Source organism: Manacus candei, unplaced genomic scaffold (genome assembly GCF_025592945.1).
Source record: "Manacus candei isolate 608988 ecotype Guabito, Panama unplaced genomic scaffold, ASM2559294v1 h1tg000092l, whole genome shotgun sequence".
In the NCBI taxonomy this organism is placed as follows: Eukaryota; Metazoa; Chordata; class Aves; order Passeriformes; family Pipridae; genus Manacus; species Manacus candei.
The window spans coordinates 2,067,900-2,094,916 of NW_026138140.1; the positions used below are offsets into that span (position 1 = coordinate 2,067,900).

Sequence of the window (27,017 nt, forward strand, 5' to 3'; positions counted from 1 at the left end):
TATATCAGCACCCCACCCCCTCACAAGGTGCTGGTTTATTTTGCTGGATGGCCAAGGATCAGTAAGATTTGGATTAAGGTTGTGCTTTTTTCCCTTCTCCCTCAAACCAGATCTTACCTGTCAGCTTCAGTCTGATTGTAAGATATGGTGTCGAAGGTACTAAAACACCTTCACCTCTCTTCCCAAATACCTGACTTCTTCCCAGGGACCTTCCACCCCGCTTTCCTTCAGTGATTCCTCCACCTGTGGTTTTGTTTGTGTGCTTTGCAGTGGAGACAAAAGAATGCAAAATGGGGAGGGGAGAGTGTAGTTCACCTCCCACTCTAACCTACACTCCTGACAACAGGGAGAGCACTGCATCATCTGAAGCAGCTCCAGGACAGGGGGCAGGAGCTGAGGCAGAGCAGATGGACACAAGGCTATGCTGGAAGAGCATAGGTGGATGAATTAATACAATTAAGTATAATTTTCTGCTGCATATATTTAAAAGTTAAAGCTGTCTCCCTGAATGGAGAGAAAAGCCTTTAGCAAAGCTCAGGGACTGGGTTTTCATCTGTGTTAAGAGATGACAACAAGAAGTGGGAAAATATGTCAGTAAATTTGCTATTAATTGAGAAATCCTATTCTAGGAAAATTGAGATTTTTTTTTTCTGGGAATTTATTCTTCCGAGTAGTTTTGGCAGAAATGAAGTGACACAATCTTTTGGAAATGTCAAAGCTAATAATTTTAACTTCAAAAAAATGTTAAAGAATGTCTGTAATAAAAAACAATGGAATGAAGGTTGTCATAATCATCACAGAGATGGTCTCCATCTAGCTGCTGCCTACAAGGTTACAATACTTTCTTGGGATGTGGGAGATGCAGCTTCACAAACCTGCAGAGTGCACTCACAGCCAGGCCTCCCTGGGGCCACTCTAAAACCCAAGGTTTGGGTTGGAAGGGACCTTAAAGACATCTCGTTTTAACCCCCCTACCATGGGCAATGACAGCTTCCTCTAGATCAGGTTGCTGAAAGCCCCATCCCCTGTGGCCTTGAACACTTCCAGGGACATCTACAACTTCTCTGGGCAGCGTCATCACCCTCACAGTCAAGAATGTCTTCCCAATATTCTTCTAGTAGTGTAAAGCCATTCCCCCTTGTCTCATCACTCCATGCCCTTGTTCAAAATCCCTCTCCAGCTTTCTTATAGGTTCCTTTCAGGTACTGAAAGGTCTCAATAAGGTCACACCAGAGTCTCCTCCTTTTGTCTTCTGTTAATCTTTGTTGTGGAATTGGACACATCATATATTGGCACCACAATATGAGAAATATATTAAGCTCATAGAGAGTGTCCAAAGGATGGTGAAGGGCCTTGAGGGGAAGTTGTATGAGGAGTGGCTGAGGGCACTTGGTCTGTTCATCCTGGAGGAGACTGAGAGGAGACCTCACTGCAGTTACAACTTCCTTAGGAGGGGAAGAGGAGGGGCAGGCACTGATCTCTTCTCTGTGGTGACCAGGGACAGGACCGGAGGGAATAGCATGAAGTTTGGGGAGGTTTAGGTTGGATATTAGAAAAAGGTTCTTCCCCCAGAGGGTGGCTGGGCACTGGAACAGGCTCCCCAGGGCAGTGGTCACAGCTCCAAGGCTGACAGAGTTCAAGAAGCATTTGGATGATGCTCTCAGGCACATGGTGTGAATCTTGGGGATGGTCCTGTGCAGGGCCAGGAGTCGGACCTTGTGATCCTTGTGGGTCCCTTCCAACTCATAATATTCTGTGATTCCGTGAACCTTAACCAGGGTATGAAACCCGATTCCCACCGAGACTCGAATTACACAGGCGACTCATCCCCTCTGTACGGCCCTAAGCCACAGGGAGGGAAGGATCACTTTCGTTCCCTCCCTCCAGCCTCAGAAGCCCTCGCAGCCCCCCGGGACGCAGGCGGATCCCCAGGCGGATCCCCGGGAGCCCCTTCCCGCGGGCAGTGCGGGTCCCTCGGGCTCCCCCAGCGGCGGCGGCGGGCGCTGCTCCCCCCGCCCTGGCAGGGGAGGGGGGGGAAGTCTCGCGAGCGCGGGCTCGCGGCGCGGCTCGCGCGCTGGTTGGCGGCTCCCGCCGGGACGGGCCGGGAAGGGCCTCGCTCCCTGCGCCGGCCGCGCTCCGGGAACCGGGATCCGCAGGCCGCCTCCTCCTCCTCCGCCTCCTCCTCTTCCCCCTCCTCCGCTAGCCGGGATCCTCGCTGCCCGCCCGCCCGCCCGCCAGCCCCGAGCCGCGGCGGAGCGCCGTGTCCTCGCGGTGGATCATGTCTGCCGGGCAGCCGCCGCCGCCGGACGAGCCGCCCGCGCCTCCTCCACCGCCGCCCGGCGCCAGCCCCGGCGAGGCCGCGGGCACGGGGCCGCCCTGCGCCGCCGGGCTGGCCGGGGGCGACATCAAGATGGAGGTGAGTCGCCTTCCCCCCTCCCCGCGCCCCCCGGCCGGGACCCCCCGGCTCCGCCGGCGGCAGGTGCGGGACAGCCCGGGCCGCGTGGGGCCGCGGGAGACAATGGAGGGGAGGCCGTGGGGCCGCGCCGGGCCAGCTCCGGGCTCGCCGCCCGCCCTCCTGCCCGCCGGGAGCGCGGCCGGGATGGGTGAGTGTGTTTGGGGGGTCCCGACCCTCCGCTCCCCGTCCCCGCCGCGCAGGGGGCCCGGGAGCCCTGTGCTTCCTGGGGGCCCGGGAGCCGCGTTCTTCCAGCCGCGGGGACACCGGGAAGGAGGCGCCGAGCCGGGGTCACTCCCGTTGTTTGTTTTCCAAAGGGGCCGGCGGGAGCGCCCCCCCCACCCCGCGCGCACCGCCGGCCTCCCTGAGACCTTCCCCATCCTTGGCGCTTCCTGCTCCAGCGGCCAGCCGGCCTGGCTTCCAAAAAACCACCGACCTTATCTGCTGAAGTGCTTAAAAACTTTTTTTTCCCTTTTTCTTTTTTTTTTTTCCTTTTTTTTTTTTTTCCTGGGGGGGCGGGGGCGTGGGGTTGTCGGAGGGGGTTGTTTTGGCAACAGGTGCGCGTGTTCCAGAAATTTCAAGGGGTTTTTAAGTGATTGCCCGGAGATGCTAATTCTATCGCAGCATTGTTTCCTTAATGATAAGAGGAAACTGGTCGGTCCTGCTTTCAGCGCTGGGTGGTTTTGTGCTCTCTGAGTCACGCTGGGCTGCCCAACCTACTTGATCTAAATAAATTTGCAAATGCCATGTTTTTCGGATGAACAAGTAGCCAGAGCACTGTGGGAAATAAATCCTGCTCGAACCTGCAGAAATAGGGCAATTCCAGGCTGGAGTTAAGCGTGTGGAGGATGTGAAACGCGTGCTCTGGAGGCGCCCGTGTGCGAGGGCTCTCCCTGTACTGGCCAGGTCGGTTCCTTTTTACGTTAGGAAGAGATTTCCTTCCATGAAGTGGAAGTTTAAGTTGAAATGCCTTATTGAGAGTCACGAGCATCTGAAAGACTGCTTTTCTTGGTCTCCGGCTGAACGGCAAGTTCTCGTCATCTGTGTTTCGGATGATGAGCTCGGATGCCGTGGTGCCGTAGTGCTCCGTGCTTTTCAGGTTAGGCATTTTGGGAGAAATGGGAATTTTGAACAGCAGTTCAGACAGTCCTGTACTTGTCCTCACTGGGTGTTGGCTGAATCCAGTGAGAGATGAGTAAGAGGATTTGGTTACGACTTCAGAAGAGCTTTAGCCATAACTTCTTATGCTCAATTCTTTATATTTTGACTAGTGAACAAAACAATTGGGTTTTTCTGTTTCCATGTGCCTTACCTGCCAGAGGTTTCCGAGGAAATACCCGCCCACAAACATCCCGTGTTTTGTCAGCCTTTGTTTAGTGTGTTTCTTACTTTTCCTGTTCCTTTGTTCTACATTGGCCAATAAAGATTGAATTCAGCTCCATTCTGACTTGGCTCAATTAAACAGATGGTTAATAATCGTTTTGAAGGCATCCTGTTTGTTTCCTTTTCTCACTCTTTCAGGAATTATTTTGTAATGTAATTGTCTTAGTGTTGTTTGTCAGGGAAGGATCATCTCACTGCTTTTAGTTTTAACAGCAGAAGATGAAATTATATGTGGGAGATGGTGTGGAAAGAGTTAACCTAATAACAGGAGAGACAGGGATAAAGCAGCCCTGATCTGAAAGAGTAATTGAAGGCAATATGTTAAGGATTTGGCAGGAAGGGTTGCCCCCTCCCAACCAGCTTGTTCTTCTATTGTTAGTGGTACCATTGGTGATAACAATTATTTAATTAAATAGACTGCATAGGGAAAAAATACAGTTTGTCTAAATTCCTACTCAGCTTTCAGGAGAAAACTGCAGTCTGGATTCTTGTTTAGATTTGTTCCCTTGATACAGAATGATGAGGGATTGGGGGAATCTGGAAAAAGGAAAAAAACACTTGAAATTACTCTTGCTTCAGGCCTGGAGCTGGTGCTTTCACAGTACTTTCCAGAGCTAGCTTCAGGAGGGGTTTGGCTCAGCACCCTAGGAGGGGCATGCTGAGCTCCTGGACCACAGCTGTCTCTCTCATTCATGTTGATGTGATGCTTTAATAATGGAGCTAAATCGGATTACAGGGACCCAGCTCTGTCCCTCACCCAGTGGCAGGGATCTTTGATCCATCTCCAGGTAATTTTACAGTAAATAATATAAAGCTGACTAGTATATGTCCACATCAGATGGCACAGTCATCTTTTGCTGCTTTGATGTAATTTGAAACAAGCTTATTCTCCTTTACATGGATATCTTCTCTTTTTCAGAGATTTTTTTTTTCTCTAATTCTTTTTCATGTCAGGAGTCTTTTGATGATGCATCCTTGGCAAAACAAAAAGAACTCCAGGAAACAGATCCTACATATGAAGAGAAAATGGTATGTAATATTTGGGAGTGTGTACAGCTATCCAGTACCTATGCACGTGAGTTTTCTGTTTGTTTGAAATCCCTTACCTAGATTTATAAAATTTTACCTAGTTATTAAAAAATACATAACTTGTAACCAAAAAATATCTGGAAAAAAGCTCCTCTGACCCTTCTTGTTTACAGCATACTAAAGTTATCTGTAGAGCTGTCCATCCAGTAGGCAAGGGGGGGTATAAAGAGTTGAGTATTCTCTTTCTCAGTCAGACATAGAAAGATCCTCTAGGAATCTCTTTTATGAAGCTCTAGTTAAAGTCTTCAGGTTTTTGAAGATGGGTGATTCTGTGCTTCGTGGGTAAGAAAAGAGAAAATTTGCTATTTTCCTTTCTTTTTTAATAATAAAGTCTTTCTTAGTTTTTATAATGTAAGAGATGGAGCTGTCCATCCCTCACCATCTCACCATGTTTTCTTCCTCTGTTTCTCCCTGTTTGCCTTTCTTTCTGTTCATAATTCCAGTATCTGTGACTTCATCTGGAATTTCTTCATAGGAAAGTGAAACTGTTTCTTACAATTTGCTGCTTCCTGTATTATTTCTTCTTTTTGGCACTGAAAATAACCCAATCATCTTCTGCTCATTTCTTTGTGCTACCTTCTGGCAAACTGAAGAAAGTGAACTTGAAGTTGTCTCCTCTAAGTCTTGAGACAGACACAATTTGAAGAGGGATTGTATTTTACTGTTGCAAGAGTCAGAAGATGCACTGGAAAAGAAAATGGGAAAAGTGTCTCTGTTGGTAGAAGGACAGATCAGGGTTGCAGAGTACAGACTATTCTTGTCTGTATCCTGCCTAAAAAATGCAGATAATGTTTGTTAGTCTTTTAACATCCTTAAGTGCAGTGAAAGCAAGTGTGGGGATGTGTCTACAGGGCCAAAACTTGCGGAAGATTCCTCACTAAAATTTTAGAACAAGGAACCTTCTGCAGTGCAGCCTGAATCTTTTCTTTTTGGTACAGTCAGTGAAAAAAGTACTTTAAGAGTTAGCAATTTGGACAGTAGTAAGATCTTACCTAGTTTAAACTGTTGCAAAGTAAACAAAAACCAAACAAAACCTATGAGGAATATATAGGAAAACTTAAATTTAGTGGATGTGGATTGTAGCTGTGTCAATCACGCTTAAACTAAAGTTAGAGTGAGTTTGAGTCCTCTGTGGTACATACAGTTCTCTTTCCTGGTCTGTTTATTTTCTAACACTTTGTCTTCCTGTCTCTTACATAGTGCAGGGTCTGCTTGCTTTAAAGAGGAGAATACTCACAGAGCTGGCATTGCAGAAATGTGGAACATATGTTCCTTTTTACTAAGAAAACTGACTTCCTGTAACTGCTGCAAGTTGCTAAATACCAGGTTATGTTGTGGCAGCTGGCAGAATGTCAGAGTGGTTGCTGTTAACCTTGGAGCTGTTTTCCATCTTGTTTGTCTGTTCAAAGTTATGATGTGGCTTTGGGAAGGTGTGTTGATTCCAAATGGAACCTGTCTCAAAGAAACTGAACCTTTCAGATACTAACATTTTCTACTGTAATCTTTTTTGCACAGCAGAAACAGCAACTCGTATCAAAGGGGGTAGCCTGACAAGTTAGACTGAGCATATCTAAGGCCTCTGCTGCTGAAATAGATGTTCTGGCTTTTAGCTTTGAGCTGCTGTGTCCCCACTGCCCCGTTTCATGCCAGCTCTGCTGCTTATCTGACACCCCAGTGAGGTGGTTTATCTTGCTGAGCAGGCAGGACACTAATGCAGTAGAAAGTAGTTGTTGCCAGGTTGGTGAGATGAATGAGTGCATTGAAGAATCCTGTGTGTGATAGGTGAGGGTAAATTTCTGGGAGTGGGACTATCACTTTTGATACGAGAAAGTTGTTAAGGGGACTCCGGCCTTATCTAGTGAGACTGGTGCAATCTTTGTGCCAAAGTCATATTTCAGTCTTGGCTCAGGTCTGTCTCACAGCTTTGATCTTACTGGGTAACAAAGGCAAGCCTTGGCCCAGGCTATAGAAAGACTATAGAATCTGTCAGCAGCAGTTATATTGATGTTAACCATCTTTTCTTTGATGTTGTAGCTATGTATATAAAGAAATGTGAATCTGTGTTGTTTAAAAAGTATTTGTTAGGGTTTTTCTTTTGAATGAATACATACTGTCACGTCTCACAATTGTTCCATTTAATTTTCCCTTGTCAACAGCAAACAGACAGAGCAAACAGATTTGAGTATCTGTTGAAGCAGACTGAGCTCTTTGCTCATTTCATTCAGCCTGCTGCTCAGAAAACTCCAACTTCACCTTTAAAAATGAAGCCTGGACGTCCACGAATAAAGAAGGACGAGAAACAGAATTTACTGTCAGCTGGCGAGTGAGTGATGGCACACAGGCCAACTTGTACTGTAATTAAGATCTTATTGCACTTTAGAAGTGTAAGTTAAGCTTGCTCAGCTTTAGTCCTATTGCAGCATGTGGGTTTTGTTTTTTTTATCTGCCTACCTGTAAGTTGAGGGTTGTTTGAGAATTCTAGGAGTTACAGGAGTTTTGTGTTGATGCTAAAGCATGAAGAAAAACCAGAAACTTACTGCTTTCTTGGATTTTTCCAGCTACCGGCATCGTAGGACGGAGCAGGAAGAAGATGAGGAGCTGTTAACAGAAAGCTCCAAGACAACCAATGTCTGCACTCGATTTGAAGAGTCTCCATCATGTGTGTTTCCTGGTTTTTTGGGGTTTTTTTTGCCACTCTTCTTTTTCTTCAAAATGTTGTTCAAAACGAACTTTGTTTTCATCCTCCCTAAGGATAATGAATTAATTTGGGGGGACAGGAGGAAGAGGAAAAAAATGGGACAAAATGTATTAGTGAGTGACTGCTTATTTTCAGTCAGTCTAGAAAGATGGTCCAGCGAGTCTTGTCCTTAAGAAATCCAGTTCCTATACTTTAGTTACTAGGAAAGAGTTTTTAAGTCTGTCATCTTCCCATTTTTACATGTGTAACCTATATTCTGATATAATTTAAAGTATCTAACAGCTTCCAGTTCATTTAATGGAATTCACTATTAGTGTTGACTGTGTTCAGATTTGGAGGGTGGTGATAGAGTTAGAATTTCTATGTGCTGTGGGTTCTTGCAAAAAACAAAGCTGTTGGAGCGGCTTGCAGAAACAAAATTACCACGTTGCTGTCTCCAGTCTTCATTGTCCTTGGAATTTAAGTGAATTTGCTACTTATTTTTGTTCTGTAGCTTTGATAATCACTGTCAATGAGCAGGCAACGGTGGGTGACATGCTTTCATAAGTTTTTGTAGATTTTTTAGTCTATTCTTTTGTGTCTTCTAGATGTGAAATGGGGAAAGCTGCGGGATTATCAGATCCGAGGACTGAACTGGCTCATTTCTCTATATGAAAACGGCATCAATGGCATCCTGGCAGATGAAATGGTATGGACATAGCCTGTGTTTTTAAGGGCTTAAGAACATGTGCAACACAACATGTCCGTTGTTGTATTTCCTTGCCCATTTTAGTCCCTATATGGGATTCTTAATAACACAAAATGCGATATATAATTTGCCAGATCTTTTTTTTTTAGTGTGTTTGAAGTCGCTAATGTTAGAAGTGTCACAGGTGTCTTAATTTAAATAAACTGTGCATGCAGGTTTAGAAATGGGCATTTGAAAAGGAAACCTGTCAAACTTTAGAAACATGGACTTGATGGAGGGGAGTTGTTCCATAGAATGGCATGTCCTCTTTTTGTTTTTTTCTCTAAATCGCAGGTGTTTTGTTACGGTATTTTCAAGCTGCCCTTGTGAGGAGAGTGTCATATATGAAAAGAGCAACAAATGAGGAAACAATTCCTGTTGTTAGGGCAAAATGTAGATATCAGGATATGAGTGTCCTATATGGACTGATCTCCGCAGCAAGAGCTACGGCAGTGGGAAATTTCCTGGCAAAAATGATGCAAAGATAGATGTAGCTGGAGACTTGTGTTAAAATTTCATATACAGCATGATCATGGACATTTCAGTCAGAACTGGCCACAGTAGCTTTTGTTTCTATTTTTATTCCTCCCCCCTCCCCGAAAGACAAGGGATGAGTGCAAAAGAATATGTGGTAGTTTCACAGGAAGATATGTTTTTGTCCTCTTAGTGATTTTATTTATATCTCTGTTTCGTAAGGAGCAGAAAAAAACAAAAATCTAATTAATTTCAGTATATTGCGTTTCCCGTATCTTGTAATTTCTCTGTAATAAAACTTCTTCAAGATAAGTTAGGCACAAATGAGTTTAAATTATTGTTTAGTAACGTGCTTCATTCCGAATTATATCAAGGATTTTCTTCAGCATACATGCTTATGAATAGAGGAGTTTGTTGGTTTTTTTTTTTTTTTGGCTGAATACAGTTCTAAGTGGAGCAGGCTTGTTTTACAAAGCATCTCAGTTGTTTTTATTAAGTCCTTGGATGTGTGGTATTCCAATATCCATCTTGTGTTAAGGAGTTATAGTATTTATTATTAAATATTTTTTTATTCATTCTTAGGTATTAGGCCTTTTGAAGCTATTAGTGCTTTTCACGCAGCTTGTAAACACTTTTCCACATCTTGCACCAGGCTGTGGTTAGTTTGAAGACATACTTGAATTTTAGAACCAAAAATAACTTGTGCTGATGGTTTTCAGGTTTTTTTTTACCTCCCATGCGTTTGAGTCACAATATTTTTAAATTATTTTGCATTACAGGAGTGATCTGTTTTTTGAAGGTCTTCCTCTGTTTTGTTTCAGTTAAAATTCTATGCTGAAGGTACAGGGTTTTAAATATTTCCCCTGAATAAAGAACCAAACACTTAAACTACTTGTTTGGGGTTTTTTTGACATGTGCAATTATTTATATTTGTTTGGCTTTCTTCTCACAGAAACTGATGTCATTTTTGGCCTGTGAAAGCCTACTTTTGAAAATTAATTAAGAACTTAATCACTGCTATAAAGTATTAATATCATAACATAAAATATTAATAAAGTCAATTATAAATAATAATGAATATTTGAATAAATTAAGAAGTCTAAGGGCTTTTAATTTATTCACTTTATTTCAAGTTTAAGAGAATACGTCCATCCAATTTGAAAACTTTGACCTCTAAATAATCTAAATAACACATCAGTCTACAAAACAAAATTTTATGAAATGATGTTTTCTTGCACTTCTAACTTTCTCTGAAAGATAAGGCAGAATTCTAGCTTCATAATCCAAGGTTTGAAAATGTTACTCTTACTGCTTTTTTAAAATTAAATTTGAGAAGCCACTTTCCTAAGCAAGACTTTGATGCCTTTTGTGAGTCACACTGTCTCTAATACACCTCACTCAGTTGTTCAGGCTGCTGTGTCTTCCGTGCTGCACTCAGAGCTCACTCCTGGGTTTTCTTAAAGGTGTTTCCTGAGAGTTTTGGTTTGTTTTTTTTTCTAACACGTGAATGTGTCTTACAGGGCCTTGGGAAGACACTGCAAACAATTTCTCTTCTTGGCTATATGAAACACTACAGAAATATTCCTGGACCTCACATGGTGTTAGTCCCTAAGTCCACTCTGCAAAACTGGATGAATGAATTCAAGAGATGGGTACCAACACTTCGAGCAGTTTGCTTGATCGGGGACAAAGACCAGCGAGTAAGTTTTGATGTGGTGTTTTTTCCTCTGTCTTCCTGTGTAAATCCAGCATGTGATCTTGCTGTCCTTTACTTTCCTTCACAGGGAAGGGTATTTCTTGGATCTGTAGTGGTTAAACAGTAAGACCTACAAGTGCTACCTTCTTACGATCTGACCATTACAATATAACTAATGTAAGCTTAGATCTCACCTGTGTTGCCCAGCTATTGCTTCATCACTTCATGTTCATAATTCCTTGTCCAAAGATTTGCTGTGAAGGCAGTACACCCTGTAGACCAACAAAACCTGATGAATCTTAAAACAGGAAAATTGTAACAGTGCTACTATGTTCTTATTGGTTTAGATTTGACAAAGTCTCAGTAAGCAACTGTCACCTTGTTTTCTAGGCTGCCTTTGTCAGAGATGTGTTGTTGCCAGGAGAATGGGATGTGTGTGTAACATCATATGAAATGCTTATCAAAGAGAAGTCAGTATTCAAAAAGTTCAACTGGAGATATCTCGTTATAGATGAAGCCCACAGGATTAAAAATGAAAAATCAAAGGTAATTTATATTTGCACTGAGAGATTTATGTGGGTCATTAGGTGGTGGTGTGGGGACTAGTAATGTTTTTATATTTGCTCATGTCTCAATGTCCTTCAGTTATCAGAAATTGTGAGGGAATTCAAAACTACAAACCGGCTGCTATTAACTGGAACTCCACTTCAGAACAACTTACATGAACTCTGGGCACTTCTCAACTTTCTTTTGCCAGACGTCTTTAACTCAGCTGAAGTAAGTCTTCATTTCTGCTAATCAAATTAAATTAATTTTGTTGGGTTTCCAGATTTGAAAATAGACCTGTATAATTAGGAGTGTCAGCTACTGATAAATGATAGATTGACAGTTAGAAATGTTTATGTTAGAGAGCTTTTCATAAAAATAGGCCAAGTAGGGAAATTTGTTCTTTTACTTACTGCCTGTGTAAAAGAATCGCTTGAGTTGTATTTTTTCACCATTGTGATGACACTGCACCTTGAAAGGAAGACTCTTAAAAACTGATGATTTTGTTGATGCAGGACTTTGATTCATGGTTTGATACAAACAATTGTCTCGGGGATCAAAAACTGGTGGAGCGCCTTCATATGGTGAGTCTTTCTGCTTTTTGTACTAGAGTTACATTTAATCAAGTTAGATTCTAGACAATTCTCCTAATGCTTATTGAGATAAAATATTAGGATAAGATAGATTATTCCAGAAACTATGATAGACTTTCAGCATGGCAAAGCTCAGATTTTTTTCCTTAAAAAGGAAATTGTTTTGGAAAGGAGAGAAGGGTCACTAGTTCTGGCTCTCAGGGTTCTGAAATGCTTACATAAAAAATACTAGCTATGAAGAGACTATAAATGTTTCAGTCAAGGAAAATTAAATCAATCAATTAAATCAAGGGGCATAGAACCATCTGAAAGATGATTTTGGTCTAATCTCTAAGTCTTCCAAAGAAAGGACATGTATAGTCCCGTGTCTAGCAAATAATCTGTCCATATTGGTTGCTTTTTCAGATTGTCTGATAAGTCTGGTATTTGAGCTTTTGTGATAGAGAATATCTGCCCTGTGTTTTGTCTGTTGACCTGATCAGTGTTTCAGTTTCCAAAATACATTTAAGGATGCAACCTCTTTCAGGTGCTACGACCATTCCTCCTACGTCGCATTAAGGCTGATGTAGAGAAGAGCTTGCCTCCAAAGAAGGAAGTCAAAATTTATGTGGGCCTCAGCAAAATGCAACGAGAATGGTAATTAATACACATGCCTGACTGTGCTGTGGTTAAGGCTCAGAAGGAGTGTGCTGTTCGTGACTTGAAGATTGTGTGGAACTTGATTTAATTCTTTCTGCTGTACTCCCAGCTTGTGTCTCCTTGCGACATTTCTGTGATGACAAAACCATGCATATCAGGGAGAGTGACCTGGTGAAATGAGGGGGAGGGTGAGCTTTTGACTATTATTCAAAGAAAGACCAACTTTGTTTTAGAGTTACAGAACTTTTCCCTGTCTTTGACATAGGTATACACGGATCTTGATGAAGGATATAGATATACTGAACTCGGCTGGGAAGCTGGACAAAATGAGACTGCTGAACATCCTCATGCAGCTGCGAAAATGTTGCAATCACCCTTACCTCTTTGATGGGGCAGAACCTGGCCCACCCTACACAACAGACATGCATTTAGTCACCAACAGTGGCAAAATGGTTGTTTTGGACAAACTGCTGCCGAAGTTGAAAGAACAAAGTATGCATCTCTTTTCTGGTATTTTGGTTCAACGATAAAAATGAAAGTCAGTGCTGCTTAATGTTTCCATGTATCCTGAGCAAAAACCAGCACACCTTAGCCAGGATTTTTGTTAATTTCTAATATGAATACCAGCTTGTCAAGCACTGTATCTTACAGTTGATACAAAACCAAATTGTGGTGTGCCTTCAGAAGTACTTGGATCAATAGTCCATTGTGGCTTTTTGTGCTGAAGTGTTTTGATTCCCCCTTTTTTTTGTTTTGGTTTTTTTGTTTTTTTTTTCATCCCAGCTAAATTGAGGCCACAGAAACATCAGTTGTTCTGGGCTTTAGGTTTTCTTTCTTAACATTGTTAGCTATTTGAAGTATCATTGTGTGGTATTTTAACCACTCCTTTGATTTGCTATGAAGCACCATTTCAGATTCAGAGCCTTCATCTCGTGTTACAGTCAAATCCTTTGTGAAACATTGGTCTGTCTTTGTGGGTATGATTTTGAGCAGCACCTGAGGTTTTTCAATGTATTCTGTAAGGCCCTCAGACAGAGGGGAACTCTGAGTTGTTTTAAAGTTATTTGATAGTAGGGACAAAGCTCAGAAATGCATTGCTGTAAAACGCACTGGCCACAGAGTTTCTGACTCAAAAGTAAATTTTTAACTCTTTATTTTATGAGTATGCTTAGGGAAGTAACTTGGCTAAAGGAGTGGAGGTAAGTTTGTCAGTGGGGACACTTTGAAGGCTGGATGCAGTTTTATTTTTCTACAGTGATATAAAAGTAAACTGTACTTTGTGTCTATGTATCATCCAAGCAGCTGTGGTGATATAACTGATCCTGAGACTAAAAAAAGAACAATTCAGTGGTTACTGTGCTTTTTTTGATCTTGGTTTCTTCCTCCTTTGAGGCTAATTGATGACATGTTGCAATTAATACTGTCCTGGTCTCAAATCAAATGGTCATCTTAAACAAGAGTTCATTATCAGCCCTTGAGTCCAAAGGACAAAAAACCGAAATCACATGAGATGAATATAGGGGGAAGTGGAAGCTTTATAATATTCAGTGTTTTTACTTAAATCTCCCCAGTAGACTGGAAGTGGATTTGTATGTATGCATAAATTACTGTACATTTACCTTCTTTTTTGAAGTTGTTCTTGGCAGGTAAGTAAACTGACAAGTTTTTAAGAACAACTTAATTTATTTCAAGGGATCTCAAATCCAAAACAAACAAATAGTTCAAAATTTCATTCTTTACACTTGATGTTTTTATATTTGTGCTGTCATCTTACTCTGCTGTGTCTGGGAACATTTTGTTAAGGAGTACAACAGAAAACAAAAGGGAAAAGGCAGCCACTAACTAGACAATGACATATCAGAGTGAGGCAGACATGTCCCATGGCAAGCACAGGACCCTGCTATGACAGCAGCAGCTGCAGCTCTGCTTTGTAGTTCAGGGTCTGAAATTCTAACTACTTTTCTTTTTAGCACATGGAATTGCCCTCCTTCCTTTTCTGGTAATGCGGGCCTGCAGAATTTCATAAGTCTTATGTTCTGCTAAAAGCATAAGAAACTTTTTTGCTCAAACAGGCTCAAGAGTTCTAATCTTCAGTCAGATGACAAGAGTCCTGGATATCTTGGAAGATTACTGTATGTGGCGAAATTATGAGTATTGCAGACTGGATGGACAAACTCCTCACAACGAACGACAGGTATTTCAAACTTTACATATTGTATTTAAGTAAAAACACTGCTTGTGTTCAACATTGGGTTCAACTGTTGTGTTCTTTTCATTTATTTAGGCGTCCATTAATGCATTCAACGATCCCGACAGCTCAAAATTTGTGTTCATGTTGAGTACGCGGGCAGGAGGTCTTGGAATCAATCTGGCTACTGCTGATGTCGTAATTCTGTATGATTCAGACTGGAATCCACAAGTAGACCTTCAAGCTATGGTAAAAATCCAGATGGGGATTTCATTCTTCTTGTCTTTCTCACGGAACTTTCCTAGAAATGTGCATTTCCAAAATAAATGAGTATTTCACCGTTTTAGCACAGGGAGTAGTAAGACTGATTTTCACTTCCAGTGCAGCTTCCACCGTGTGAAACCCTTAGTCACATTTTGGCTGTACAATGTTTTATGCAGTAGGAAATGCTGGGTATATGCTACACTAATTATTTCAGTTAAGCTGTAGATTCTCAAGTATTCTAGCAAAAACAGGTTCAAAAGAACGATGGAACTGGTGTCTATAAGCTCAAGCTAGAGGATTCCAGCTACAGGTGTATGTTCAGAATACTGATTCTCACTGTGGGTCTTGTTTTGCCAGTTAGGAGAGGCAGTGCATCATATTTTTCTTGAAATATTCATGGCAAAGCTGAAGGATTTTGAAAAATGTAGCCTTTGGTCTGTACAGAAATGGTTTCTTCAATACTTTCATTTTACAGAAGGTTGCATAAGGTCAGGAGCATCCAGTCTTCTCCCCTGTGTGATTTAACAAAAAGCCCCAAACACCTATTTTTTGACACCTGGAGACATACTCACTGTCAATGTTATTGAAAAAAACTTGTAATGTCAGTAAGAATGTAATGTCATGGGTCATCATGGGTGGCTGTAAAGACTTAACTAACCTGTACTGTTCTGTTTTGTACGTTAGTATGTTGCTGGAAAACAAATACTGAATTTTTTGTTACTTTTTTTGCCCAGGATCGAGCGCACAGAATTGGCCAGACCAAGACTGTTCGAGTGTTCAGGTTTATTACAGACAATACAGTGGAGGAGAGAATAGTGGAACGTGCAGAGATGAAACTCCGGCTGGATTCCATAGTCATTCAGCAAGGCAAGTGTAGGAAGGCAGTTTGTATCTGTGATGGGATTCTCTTTTGTTTTTTTCCCATTGTAAAAGATGGTGGAATCAGCTAAGAAGAGTCAATGAGAATGTTGCTTTTGCCTCAGCTGCGCTCTGAAGAGAGATTGCAAAGGCCTCATCCATTTGAAAATTTATTTTACTGTAGCAGTAGGTATTTCCTCACTAACTTTTTGATTACCTCCCTACTGATACATGTGTACAAGAGGATATGGTCCAGTTTTTCTTTTTTAAGCTTCTCCTTTGAACTGGAGAAATTAATGCCTTTTTCTAACAGATGGGGAGAAGTAATGTAACCTTGGTTGGCTTGATTGGAATCAGGAACTTTTATTTCTGAAAAGAGGATTAGTTGAGGTTTAGTCTGGAAACTGGGAAAATATGCACCATAGCAATATGTTATATCCCAGAATCATTAAGGTTGGAAAAGGCCTCCAGGGTCATTGAGTCCAGCTTTTGACCAATCACCACTGTGCCAACTAAACCATAGCACCAAGTGCCTCATGCAATCATTTCTTGAACACTTCCAGGGATGGTGACTCCACCACCTCCTTCAGGTTAAGCCTGTTCCAATGCTCAACCACTCTTTCTGTGAAGAAATTCTTCCTGATGCCCAACCTGAACCTCCCCTGGTGCAGCTTGAGGCTGTTTCCTCTTGTCATGTCAAAAGACCTAGTATCCAAAACTACGTATGCTGAACACAGTTAAAGCATAATATAGCAATTATCTTTGAAACCTGGCTAGATTTTACTTACTCTTTATTTTAAAATTTTTTTATTAAAGAATTTTTTTAAAATTTTTTTTTAATTTCTTTATTTGAAATTTCCTTTACTGAAAGAAAAGGATATAGCTTGAATGTAGAAATGTAAGGGGGAGAAAAATCATGTGTTGCTCCCTCCATAATGAACGTTATAGTTAGTTGCTATCCTTGAGTGTTTTTATCTTTAGGAAGATTGGTAGATCAAAACCTGAATAAACTTGGAAAGGATGAAATGCTGCAAATGATTAGACATGGAGCGACACACGTGTTTGCCTCAAAGGACAGTGAGATTACAGATGAAGACATTGATCACATTTTGGAAAGAGGTGCAAAGAAGGTGAGAAAGTTCGAAAAGGGGAAGGCCACCTGTAGATTTAAATGTGGTGGCAAGACAGTGTATCCCTGGATGATCACTTGGTTCTAAGCTGGAGAGAAAAGGGGTTTTTGCTGTGGAGGGTTTTCATGCTGGTCAGTCGTGTTTGTTTTCTCTGATGTTGTCAATAAGATGTTTTGTAATCAAGTGCCTTCCAGAATGGCTGCTCTTCTTTCTGGCAATGGGATGTTTTAAAAGGAAGTACCTTTCAGAGTGGCTCCTTTCTGGGAATGAGGTGTTTAATAATGACGTGCCTTCCAAAATGCCTCCCGTTCTGTCTGGGAATGAGATGTTAAATAATGAAGTACCATCCAAATGGCTACTGTTCTTTTCTGTGTCCCCCGTCCAAGACTGCGGAAATGAACGAAAAACTTTCAAAGATGGGCGAAAGCTCCCTTAGGAATTTTACTATGGATACTGAATCTAGCGTGTATAATTTTGAAGGGGAAGACTACAGAGAAAAACAGAAGGTAATGTTTTAAGTTTCTTTCGGAGGAATGCACTAAATTGCATGTTTTAATCATACTTGTTTAAGAGGTGTTGGCTAAAATACGGTGTCATCTATGATAATAGTTTAAATAAAAACATTTCTAACACAATGAAGTAGATGTAGATCTAATTTTATATAAAACTTGTAGCTGGTCTGAATATTTGCAAGACTTAGTTGGGGTTTTTTTGGGTTTTGTTTTTTACAGTTGGCATTTACAGAGTGGATTGAACCGCCTAAACGAGAAAGAAAAGCCAATTATGCTGTGGATGCTTATTTCAGAGAGGCTCTTCGAGTCAGTGAACCAAAAGCACCCAAGGTGAGTTGACTAATTAAAACAAGTAAATTGTTGAAATATGCCTGGTAAATGGTTCCAGCTGTAAGCAACACATTGGTCTTTTTTCATAAAAACTGCACTATTCACTTTTGTAAATTGTGGAGACAATTTAAATTTAGAAAAAATCCAAAGGACTTGAGACAAACTTCTGTGAAAAAGAAAAAGAGCAGGATGAAACTTGTAGGATGTTAGGAGAGTAAGATCAACATTTTTCATGTTTTTACTTAAGCAGCTGTGAATTTTCCTTACCTGTGAAAGATTTCCTTAATGCTGCTTCAAACACCTGAACTTTGTTCAAGGGGATGCATGTGTGACTTTCCCCAGCCACCTCCTCCTCCCAAAAGACCCCTCCTCCCCTTCTCTCAAAGGCGTTTCAGAATTCTTCCTTGTTGTAGTTGTCTCTTGCATGGCCTTTTTTAATATAAGGCAGTGCATTTTTTGTAACAGTAAAGCTTTTTTTTTTTTTGTGCTCATAAACTGAAATCAGTTCTTACAAGCAAGCAGGTTCTGGATGTGAAAGGGAGTCAAACTTTGTATTTCAGGCACCACGGCCTCCCAAACAGCCAAATGTACAGGACTTCCAGTTCTTTCCTCCTCGCCTGTTTGAACTGTTGGAAAAAGAGATTCTCTACTACAGGAAAACAATTGGTTACAAGGTAATGCAAGAGTTTCCTTGATTAGAGGGATGGAGCACCTCTCTTAGCAGGAAAGGCTGAGGGAGTTGGGGCTGGTCAGCCTGGAGAAGAGGAGGCTCCAGGGACATCTGATTGCGGCCTTTTAGTACCTAAAGATGGCCTACGGGAAAGCTGGAGAGGGACTTTCTACAAGGGCGTGTAGTGACAGGACAAGGGGGGAATGGCTTTAAATTGAAGGAGGGTAGGGTTAGATTGGATCTTGGAAACAAGTTGTTCACTGTGACAGTGGTTGAGACACTGGCACAGGTTGCCCAGAGGAGCTGTGGATGCCCCATCCTTGGAAGTGTTCAAGGCCAGGTTGGATGCGGCTCTGAGCAACCTGGTCTAAGTGGAAGGTGTCGCTTCCCCTGGCAGGGCATTGGAATGAGATGACCTTTAAGGTCCAGTCCCTTCCAACCCAGATCATTTTATGTGATTCTCTGAATTCACACATTGGAAGAGTTTACTGCAACAATAGAATATGTACCTGTCCTGCCTTCCACATCAATTTAAATGAAATAAAGTAATGTTAAGCTGAAGAAATTATTAGTTTACATTAACAGAAAAGTGACAATTGTCAGTTATCTGTGAAAAATCAAGCAAATTTTACAAGATGCAAAACCTTTCAGGTACCTCGTAATCCTGATCTCCCAAATTCAGCCCAAGCACAAAAGGAGGAGCAGCTTAAGATTGATGAGGCTGAACCTCTTAACGATGAAGAACTTGAAGAAAAAGAGAAGCTTCTAACCCAGGTATGGTTGGGTCTTCAGTGAGACGGAAATCAGCTGAAGCTTGTTTTGTGTTTTACAGTGTTACAGCAACATTTCTTGGTCATTGATTCACATGTGCTGCAGTTAATACAGCTGCAAATATTGGCTCTGACTGAGAAGAGTTTTAGCATTAGGTTTGTTGTGGGCCTGGATACCTTTGGTTCAGGAGAATCCAAGTACACTAATTTGGTGCACCTTCTTCAGAGTCTGGCTTCCCAAGCTGGCATTGACTGTAGACTGACATCTTTCCTTGGCTGTGGGTTCTTGCAGACTCACTGCAGAGCTGGATGTACTATGTTCCACATTATTTAATACAAATCTTCTGCCACAGTTTCATTCCCACATAGAAGTGAATCCCAGAAGATGAATGAATGGTCAGTTTTCCTGAACTACATCTGATAGTGGGTAGTGCCCCTCTCTAAAAGAGGGTATGAGCTGAATAGGTATATAATTAGGAAGCATGTACATTTAAGTAATCTAAAACAGGTTAATGCCTGATATGTCTTATTTGGGTGTTGTATTTTCACACTGTGTTTTGGCAGGGGATCAGAGTTACAGAACAGGATCTCTTGCTTGAGTAGTAATGTGCTGGAACAGCTCACTGTTGCCAGCAGACTCACAAAGGTCAGGAGTCAGTACAGTGCAGTAAGCTGTGGCTAACTCACAACAAGGCTGACAGAACTTATTTCTTCCAACGATTTGTCAAAGTTATTGGTAATATGAAATAAGCCTATTTTAGCAGCTGATAACTTCAGCAGTGCTACTTCTGTCCCTACTGAGTATCATCATCACAAGACAGCTTTGGACCTTCTGAGGGAGAGTGAGCAGGTAGAATGGCTGATGGTGTCTGTGAGGCAACTTGGTGGGCCTTTTTGATAAAACAAAACCATTACAGTCACCAGTTGCTTCACTTAAACAAATTTTCCTCTAAGAGAGTGATCCCCTGCAGTATAAAAACAGTTTTTCTGCTAAATTAAACTGCAGAGAAAGAACAGCTTTAACACTGTTGGAATGATGGAGGTGTTACAGTTGGTTTAAAGAAACCTTATTGAAGCGAATTTGGAGAGAGACATATCCTGAACCTCTGTGCAATGTTTCCTTGATTGCTATACAGGGCTTCACTAACTGGAATAAGAGAGATTTCAACCAGTTCATCAAAGCCAATGAGAAGTGGGGCCGTGATGACATTGAAAATATAGCACGAGAAGTAGAAGGAAAAACCCCAGAGGAAGTCATTGAGTATTCAGGTAACTCAGTTCTGTAGTCAGTTCTGTGAGTCCATATCTAACACTGCTTGCCTCCTTTGAACTGTTCATGAGCATGTTAACATCTTATTTCTGGGAATTTCTTTCACCACTCTTTAAGATTTTTCAGGGTAGAATTGTACTGATGGATTTCAGATCTGCTAGTCTGGATTTTACCATCTCTAGCCCCTGCATAATTAAGGCTGTACTAAACTGCACATGTAAACTATTGCTGATCCACTTCACTTTAACAAGAACTGAAGACAGCACTACCCAGTTAGATGTAGGATAGTTTTTGAAAAGGAAATGCTGAGGAACAGTGCTTAGCTGAAGAGATTCCACTTTGCCGTGTATTCGCTAACTAGTAGTTAACCTTTACCTCCTCCTCAGGAGTGGGATACAGTAAACACCTTATGAATGACCATTGGGTGTTGTAACATGAGTTCTTGTTTATTTAAACACCTAATTGTCTTTTAGGCACTTGCTTGTCTTTGGCCACTCAGTTGCCCTCCCTCTTCCCTCTCTACAACTCTGTTGCTGCATCAGTTTCCATTTGAAGAAGCTCTTTTTCTCTTGATAAGGAGACTGGCTCACAAAAACCTTTCTGGCCTGTATCACACCTCTTTTAAACTGAGGACTCCTATATCTAACCCTTGAAAATAGCATTTGTTATACCGCAACACATGATAGCAGGAAGCAGAGGTTCCTTATCAGGGAAGGGCCTGTTGCTATACAACGGTGAGCTCTGGTAAAAGAAAGTAGCAGCTAACATCTTTTTTTAAGGTAAAACTTCTTAACTTTTAATATGCATGATAAGAAACTAATGAATTGTTCTTTTCTTAGCTGTGTTCTGGGAAAGATGCAACGAGCTCCAAGACATAGAGAAGATCATGGCTCAGATTGAAAGAGGAGAAGCCAGAATTCAGAGACGAATCAGCATAAAAAAGGCACTCGACACAAAGGTGAGTTTGCTTGTTTCTTGCTTGCTTTATTGTCTGGTGCCAGTGAGGAGAAAAACAGGACTCCGTATCTGGCCACTGCTACTGATGCATGAAGACAACATGCTGGGCATGACATTTGCCTCTTGTGCATAATCCTCAGCACTTGTTTCCTATAGCTTTTCCATCCCACAGCAGTGCTGTCCTGGCAGACAGATGTGATGACAACTTTAGATATGACCTAACCTGTTGTTTGTAACAGTAATCTGTATCATAGGACACAGTTTGTAGTGCTGTATAACAAGCTCCTGGTGACTACATGCTTTTGGAAGAAGTAGGATTTCTTTGGACCCATGTAACTGAAAATGCGAGGTATATATGTATATATACACACATGTTCAGAGCAGTTAAAAGGGAAGACTTACCAAACAGAGGATGTTTCCATTCTGGTCTGTGTTTCACCAACCAGGGTTTGGTGGTGAACAGATTTGTAGTAAATTAAGACAGTTCATCAGAATCTTCTCTCCACTTCAGGTTTGAATTAATTCTCTTCTAGGGAAGAACAAGTGTCGGATTCAGTTAACCAGGATGCAGCTGAACCGTGTGCTACAGTCTCATGTACCTTTTTACTTTTAGTCTGACAGTTCTCGAGGATTTGTGTCAGAAAGGATCATTGCCATCTCAATACTGACAGATCTTGACTGTGTTCAGATGTAGTGATAGGTCTGGAGTCTGCCATTAAGTTGAAGATCACAAAGCTGTCTGTTGTCTAAACCAGAATTTGCCAGTTTAGATACCTTTGATAAATGGACTGTCCAGAACCTACAGGCCTTTACTTGTGGTGACTTAGAAAACTGGATCTTTTATGATCTCTAGTGCTGTCTTCATGTCATGTGTTGCTTTCATACAAAAGACTTCCATGCTAATTCTGACCAATTTCTTAGCTTTATATGGTCTTATTTGTTTTGTTCAGATTGGGAGATATAAAGCCCCTTTCCACCAACTAAGAATATCATATGGTACTAATAAAGGGAAGAATTACACTGAAGAGGAAGATCGCTTTCTGATCTGTATGCTTCACAAACTAGGATTTGATAAGGAAAATGTCTATGATGAATTAAGACAATGTATCCGAAACTCGCCGCAATTCAGATTTGACTGGTTTCTCAAGTCCAGAACTGCAATGGTATATATACATTAATCTTTTTTGTTCATGAATGCCTATGACAAAATGGTTGTACCCCAGGCTAATCAAATAGCTTCTGAAATACTGAGGTATGTGCATGCCAACAAGACGTTACCTTTTTCTAACTTGGCAACAACTGTCGCGGGTGGCAAATGCAGATAAACAAAAAGTCTTATGGGAGGAGAAATTCAAAGTTCTAAGGTGCTGTTTTCCAAAATCAGCATGAATTTGAGTTAAATACAAAAGTGTCTTAAAAAGCAAACACCTGTGATCAAATCCACTCCTGAAGCCAGCCAGTAAGTATCCAAAACCATTTAATTCCTTTGTTATTCCGACAAGATACAGCAAAACACTTACCTCCTCACCAGCATTTTTAATATTCTAATACAATTTTTACATTGAGTGGCTGCCTGAGGTACTGATTGTGTGTGTTTTGTAATGTAGGAGTTGCAAAGGAGATGCAATACTTTAATCACTCTCATTGAAAGAGAAAACATGGAACTGGAAGAAAAGGAAAAGGCAGAAAAGAAGAAACGTGGACCAAAACCATCTTCGGTAAGATTTAAAAGGCACTTCTGTGGAAAAGCTGACGTGAAGACAGAGGGCTTTTTTATTGTCTAGGACAAGTGATACCTAAAGTTATTTAAAAGCAACAACAAAAATTTAGAAGGCAGTGTTAAAAGCTGCTTTAAGTTCATACTGGTGTTCAGCTAGTACAGTTGCAGATGTCAAATCAAGGAAAGTAAGTTTAGGTTCTAAATTGTAGTTCACATGCTTTGGAGCCATTAAACTGGTTATGTTTTGGATTACTGTGTTGGTGCACTGTATAGGTTTACCCTGGTAAATACACCAGAGGTGTATCTGGCCTTTTGACTTATATAATCTGTTAAATCATCTACAAATCTGTATACAAATAGGCTTCTGGAGATAGTTTTGGGAAGACAGCATATATGCTTGACAACTCTCTGCTGACTAAATTCGAAGTATTGCTAATATGCAGGACTATTTTGTAAAGGAAACACCAGCTTTACCCATTTTCTTACATGGATTTGCTGTTCATTGTATTGTTGCCTAAAGCTGTTGTATAAACAACTTAGGTGAACAAATTACTTGGCAGATGTGCAGAAATCAGTAAAGTTAATAATGGTGGATTATTAAGTTTCTTAGACTTGTTCACAGAACATTTAAATGGGTATTTAGAAATACCTTTTCATAAATAGGAAGCTTTAAAACATCCTTATTTGCTTCTATACACTTTTAACCTCTGAAACCATACTCTTACAGAATTGAGGGAGTATAAAATAACAGCAAAGATATGCAAACCATATTATGTTTGCAGTTTATCACATTTGAAAGCTGACAGGGTGTAAATCGTCTGCTTTGTTTTGAAACGCATTGCTTGCTTACAACCCTTTTGCATCACAATAACTTATTAAAAAACCATACCTTGCAGGCACAGAAGCGCAAAATGGATGGTACTCCTGACGGTCGTGGAAGAAAAAAGAAGCTAAAGCTGTGAATGCAGAATTTTTTTAATCTCTAAATTTAAGAAGTAGTTCTTTAATTTACGGGTCTTCATAAGATGTACTGTATAATGCTTAACTATTTTAAAGAACATTGGGTTCATCTGTTTATTGAACTAGAACATAGTACTTCTTAATTGTAGTTTCACTTTTCTAAATGCAACAGCTGTGCTGAATTTTTTTTACCATTAACACTTGAAGTAATAAATTGTCTTCATTTATTAATAAGGCTTTATGTGACTTTTTTTTTTCATTTATGTTTCCACTTGAATACATATTTATTTAGTCATTCCCCCAGTTTGTTTCCTTTTAGCGTGCTGTGAACACTGACTGGTGGTGGCTTCTAATAAGAAAACACCACTAAATAGTTCTGTTGATCGTGATGGACAATCTCCATTTCTGGAACTTTTGTGGCTCTGACCTTAGCTTTACTCCTGAGGTAAATAACTGGCCTTTCCACAAATTTCAGAGAACGGAGGATATTTGTGCATAACAGTAAGTTCAAGTAACGATCAGCACACATACAGATTGGAACAGAATTGTAACAGTTTCTGCTTAAAGTCTGCTCCAGGAGAAAGGTCAGTCAGTCAGTCCTGCTGAGGTCTGTACTGCATTAGACTGGCCTAAGCGTGGCAGAATGGGGGGATTGGCAAACAAGAAGTAGTCAGAACAGAAAACATGACAATACATGAAACACAAACCTGCTTCTCTCACACGCTCAGCTGGGGTAGATGCAGAGACAGCCCTGGTGTGATGTGAAAGGAACTGGTGCTGACTCCAGCTGTGCACAGCTGTAATTAGCAACCCTGGCTCTGCCCTGAGCCAGTCCAGCAGTGCCATGCACAAGTATTCCCTGCACTGTCCCTTTTTGGTGCTGTATCTGCACATTCTGACTGAGATGCCATCTCATGTGGCATAATTTAGAATTTACTAAAAAAACAAACAAACCAAATCACAGCAAATGCTCGCAATCTTTGCTCAGTTTTGGCCTGCTTAAGAACACATATCTAAAGGCAGCAGTGTTGTATAAACAGAGGGAAATAATGAAAAATCAGCTTTGCTGACAATTCCCAGATGTTGATTTTCTGGGCAGCAGTTCAGTTTTTATTGGTATAGGACCTGAGTTTCCATTTGCCAGTGACTGATTTGCAGACACCAGCTGAGAACAGGCTGAATAACCACTCTTAAAAAAGTCACTGTGGCAGGTGCAGCAGGGTTGACAGCACTTCATAAGTTTAATTGTCCTGGCAGCCCTAGAAGAAATTAGTTTAACTGCTTACATTTAGCATACCCTGAACAAAAATGCTGCAGCTTTAAAAGCGTCCCTTTTCACAAAAAACCCCAAAACTAGTCAAGCCATGATCATTTGTTTTAAGCTAATCTGAATAAAAACCTTTAGAGGAAGCAGAAGGGGAAGACTTATTAAATAGTTAAGCAGCACTTCATTTGTGCTAACAATTCTCAAGTGGCTGCATGCAGAAAGTGAAAGGAACTAAACCTTAGTCTCTCAAGTGGTATCCTGTCAATTTAGAGAAAATCCATTTTCTTTCAAAAAATAAAAAATGAAGCATAATATTTGCTCTAGACGATTCAGGTGTTTCCTCAGTGCTATCTGGCAACAAAACCTGTCCTTTTGTAAGTATTTGCCTGTAGTTTGATGCTATAGTCAAGCAAACAAATAGATGATTATTGTACAATATGGGAAGGAGGTCGTTACCTTTGTTCTGAACTGCTAGAATCTGCTTAAGAATGTTTGAAAGCACTTAAAACACTGACATTTTTCTAGTGTGGCCTTACAGTACAGTCTAATTCTCACTGGTGACATACCAGCTCTCCTTGCAGGTAACACAGCCTTACCTGTGTGTCTCTTGTCCGTATGGCTGAGGTCTTCATTATAAATTTGAGCCAAAACTGTTGGTATTGCCTATTTAAAAGAACATTAGCATCTACTGCTTAGCTTCCATTTTAACATTACTACCTTCCTCCTCCCCCAGCAAAAATTATTTAAAAGGCAACAACAACTGCCCCACCAAAACCCGTTATATGAAAGCTAAATTCTGTACATGTGATCAAAACCAACATCCTTCCAAGCACCAGCCTTCCACAGTGGATATAAGGCACATTTACATCTCCACATTCAAAACATTTTTAAAAAAAAGGGGTTAAAAAAAAAAATGATAAAGCATCAACTCCCATTCATGGAGTTTGAATTCTATGAATAAGTCACTCTCAAATGAACCTGGTACCCCTGTTGTTACCTGCTCCAATGTCTTGTGTGAAGATTGGGGCATCTGGGTTGGCTCTTCTGCTGCATTTCCCAGCTGTGGGGCCAACTCCTCCCTTGGCAGAGGACAGGGTGTGGTGGTAGTTGAGGCTTCTCTTGCCACTGTGTGCATTTCCCTTTGATCAGACCATGTAGTGTGAATGTACCATTCTCAGCCAGCTATCACCTTAAACCAAACACCAAACACATAAAAACCCCATCAACCAGAAACAACTCATGCACATTTACTATAAACTGGAAAGCACCCACTATCAAATTCATCCAGGCAGATGTCCCCAGTCTGCTGTGAAGTAACCCTAAGTCAAGTTAGCGGCAAAAAATAGGATTAATCTTTCCTTAAGGCAGACTGCTGAAGTAGAGCAGATAAACTATCTCCAAGTGCCTATGTCCCAAGAGAGCTTATTTCTCTCTAGGGTTAATGGGGAAAGGTTACTGCATTTACCTAACAAAACACTAGACTAATTTAGGCACAAACCTTGCTTCAGGAGACCCAAGAAAGACTTCAGGAATTTGAATAAATCTGACTTAAAGCAGGATGCATAGTTTTCTTTTTTTGTTTCATATCATATACATAGCAATCACTATTTTTTTTCCCAGTTGTAAAAAAAAATCATCTCCAATTTCTTATTTCTTGACATGTGAAAAGGCTCCCATGGTAAGCTTAAACCAGTGACTGCTGCTCCCAGTCCCAGGTGTACGTGCCCACAATAACAGCATGGCTGCACGTGGACAGCTCGGTGTTACAAAGCAATGCTGTCCCCATTTCTACACTGTTAGGGAAAGGGAACTAAGTAAATGCAT

The 27,017-nt window shown here is 41.0% G+C and overlaps 1 protein-coding gene across 3 annotated transcripts; it reads left to right on the plus strand.

The window, feature by feature from the left end:
* The first annotated feature begins 2,066 nt into the window (after positions 1-2,066).
* On the plus strand, positions 2,067-24,160 carry SMARCA5 (SWI/SNF related, matrix associated, actin dependent regulator of chromatin, subfamily a, member 5). 3 transcript variants are annotated; one of them, XM_051768107.1, is made up of 24 exons: positions 2,068-2,416; positions 4,790-4,864; positions 7,081-7,247; positions 7,483-7,583; positions 8,210-8,310; positions 10,344-10,523; positions 10,910-11,065; positions 11,165-11,296; positions 11,581-11,649; positions 12,185-12,294; positions 12,563-12,789; positions 14,370-14,491; positions 14,582-14,734; positions 15,484-15,620; positions 16,593-16,737; positions 17,124-17,243; positions 17,469-17,579; positions 18,140-18,253; positions 18,901-19,023; positions 20,156-20,288; positions 21,129-21,247; positions 22,197-22,409; positions 22,854-22,964; positions 23,863-24,160. In XM_051768107.1, exons 1-24 carry the CDS (start codon positions 2,279-2,281, stop codon positions 23,926-23,928), a joined length of 3,123 nt encoding a protein of 1,040 aa, XP_051624067.1. In that variant the 5' UTR covers positions 2,068-2,278; the 3' UTR covers positions 23,929-24,160. The 3 variants fall into 3 exon arrangements, with proteins under 3 accessions (XP_051624069.1, XP_051624068.1, XP_051624067.1); XM_051768109.1 differs by lacking the exon at positions 22,197-22,409 and having other exon boundaries at positions 2,067-2,416; XM_051768108.1 differs by lacking the exon at positions 17,124-17,243 and having other exon boundaries at positions 2,067-2,416.
* The last annotated feature ends 2,857 nt before the right edge of the window (positions 24,161-27,017 follow it).

Bases quoted from the DNA above. Each gene is read 5' to 3' on its own strand.
- SMARCA5 (XM_051768107.1), top strand. From the start codon at position 2,279: ATGTCTGCCGGGCAGCCGCCGCCGCCGGACGAGCCGCCCGCGCCTCCT. The intron at 17,580-18,139 runs GTGAGTTGACTA...TTTGTATTTCAG, and splicing joins GTGAACCAAAAGCACCCAAG to GCACCACGGCCTCCCAAACA. The intron at 18,254-18,900 runs GTAATGCAAGAG...AAAACCTTTCAG, and splicing joins GGAAAACAATTGGTTACAAG to GTACCTCGTAATCCTGATCT.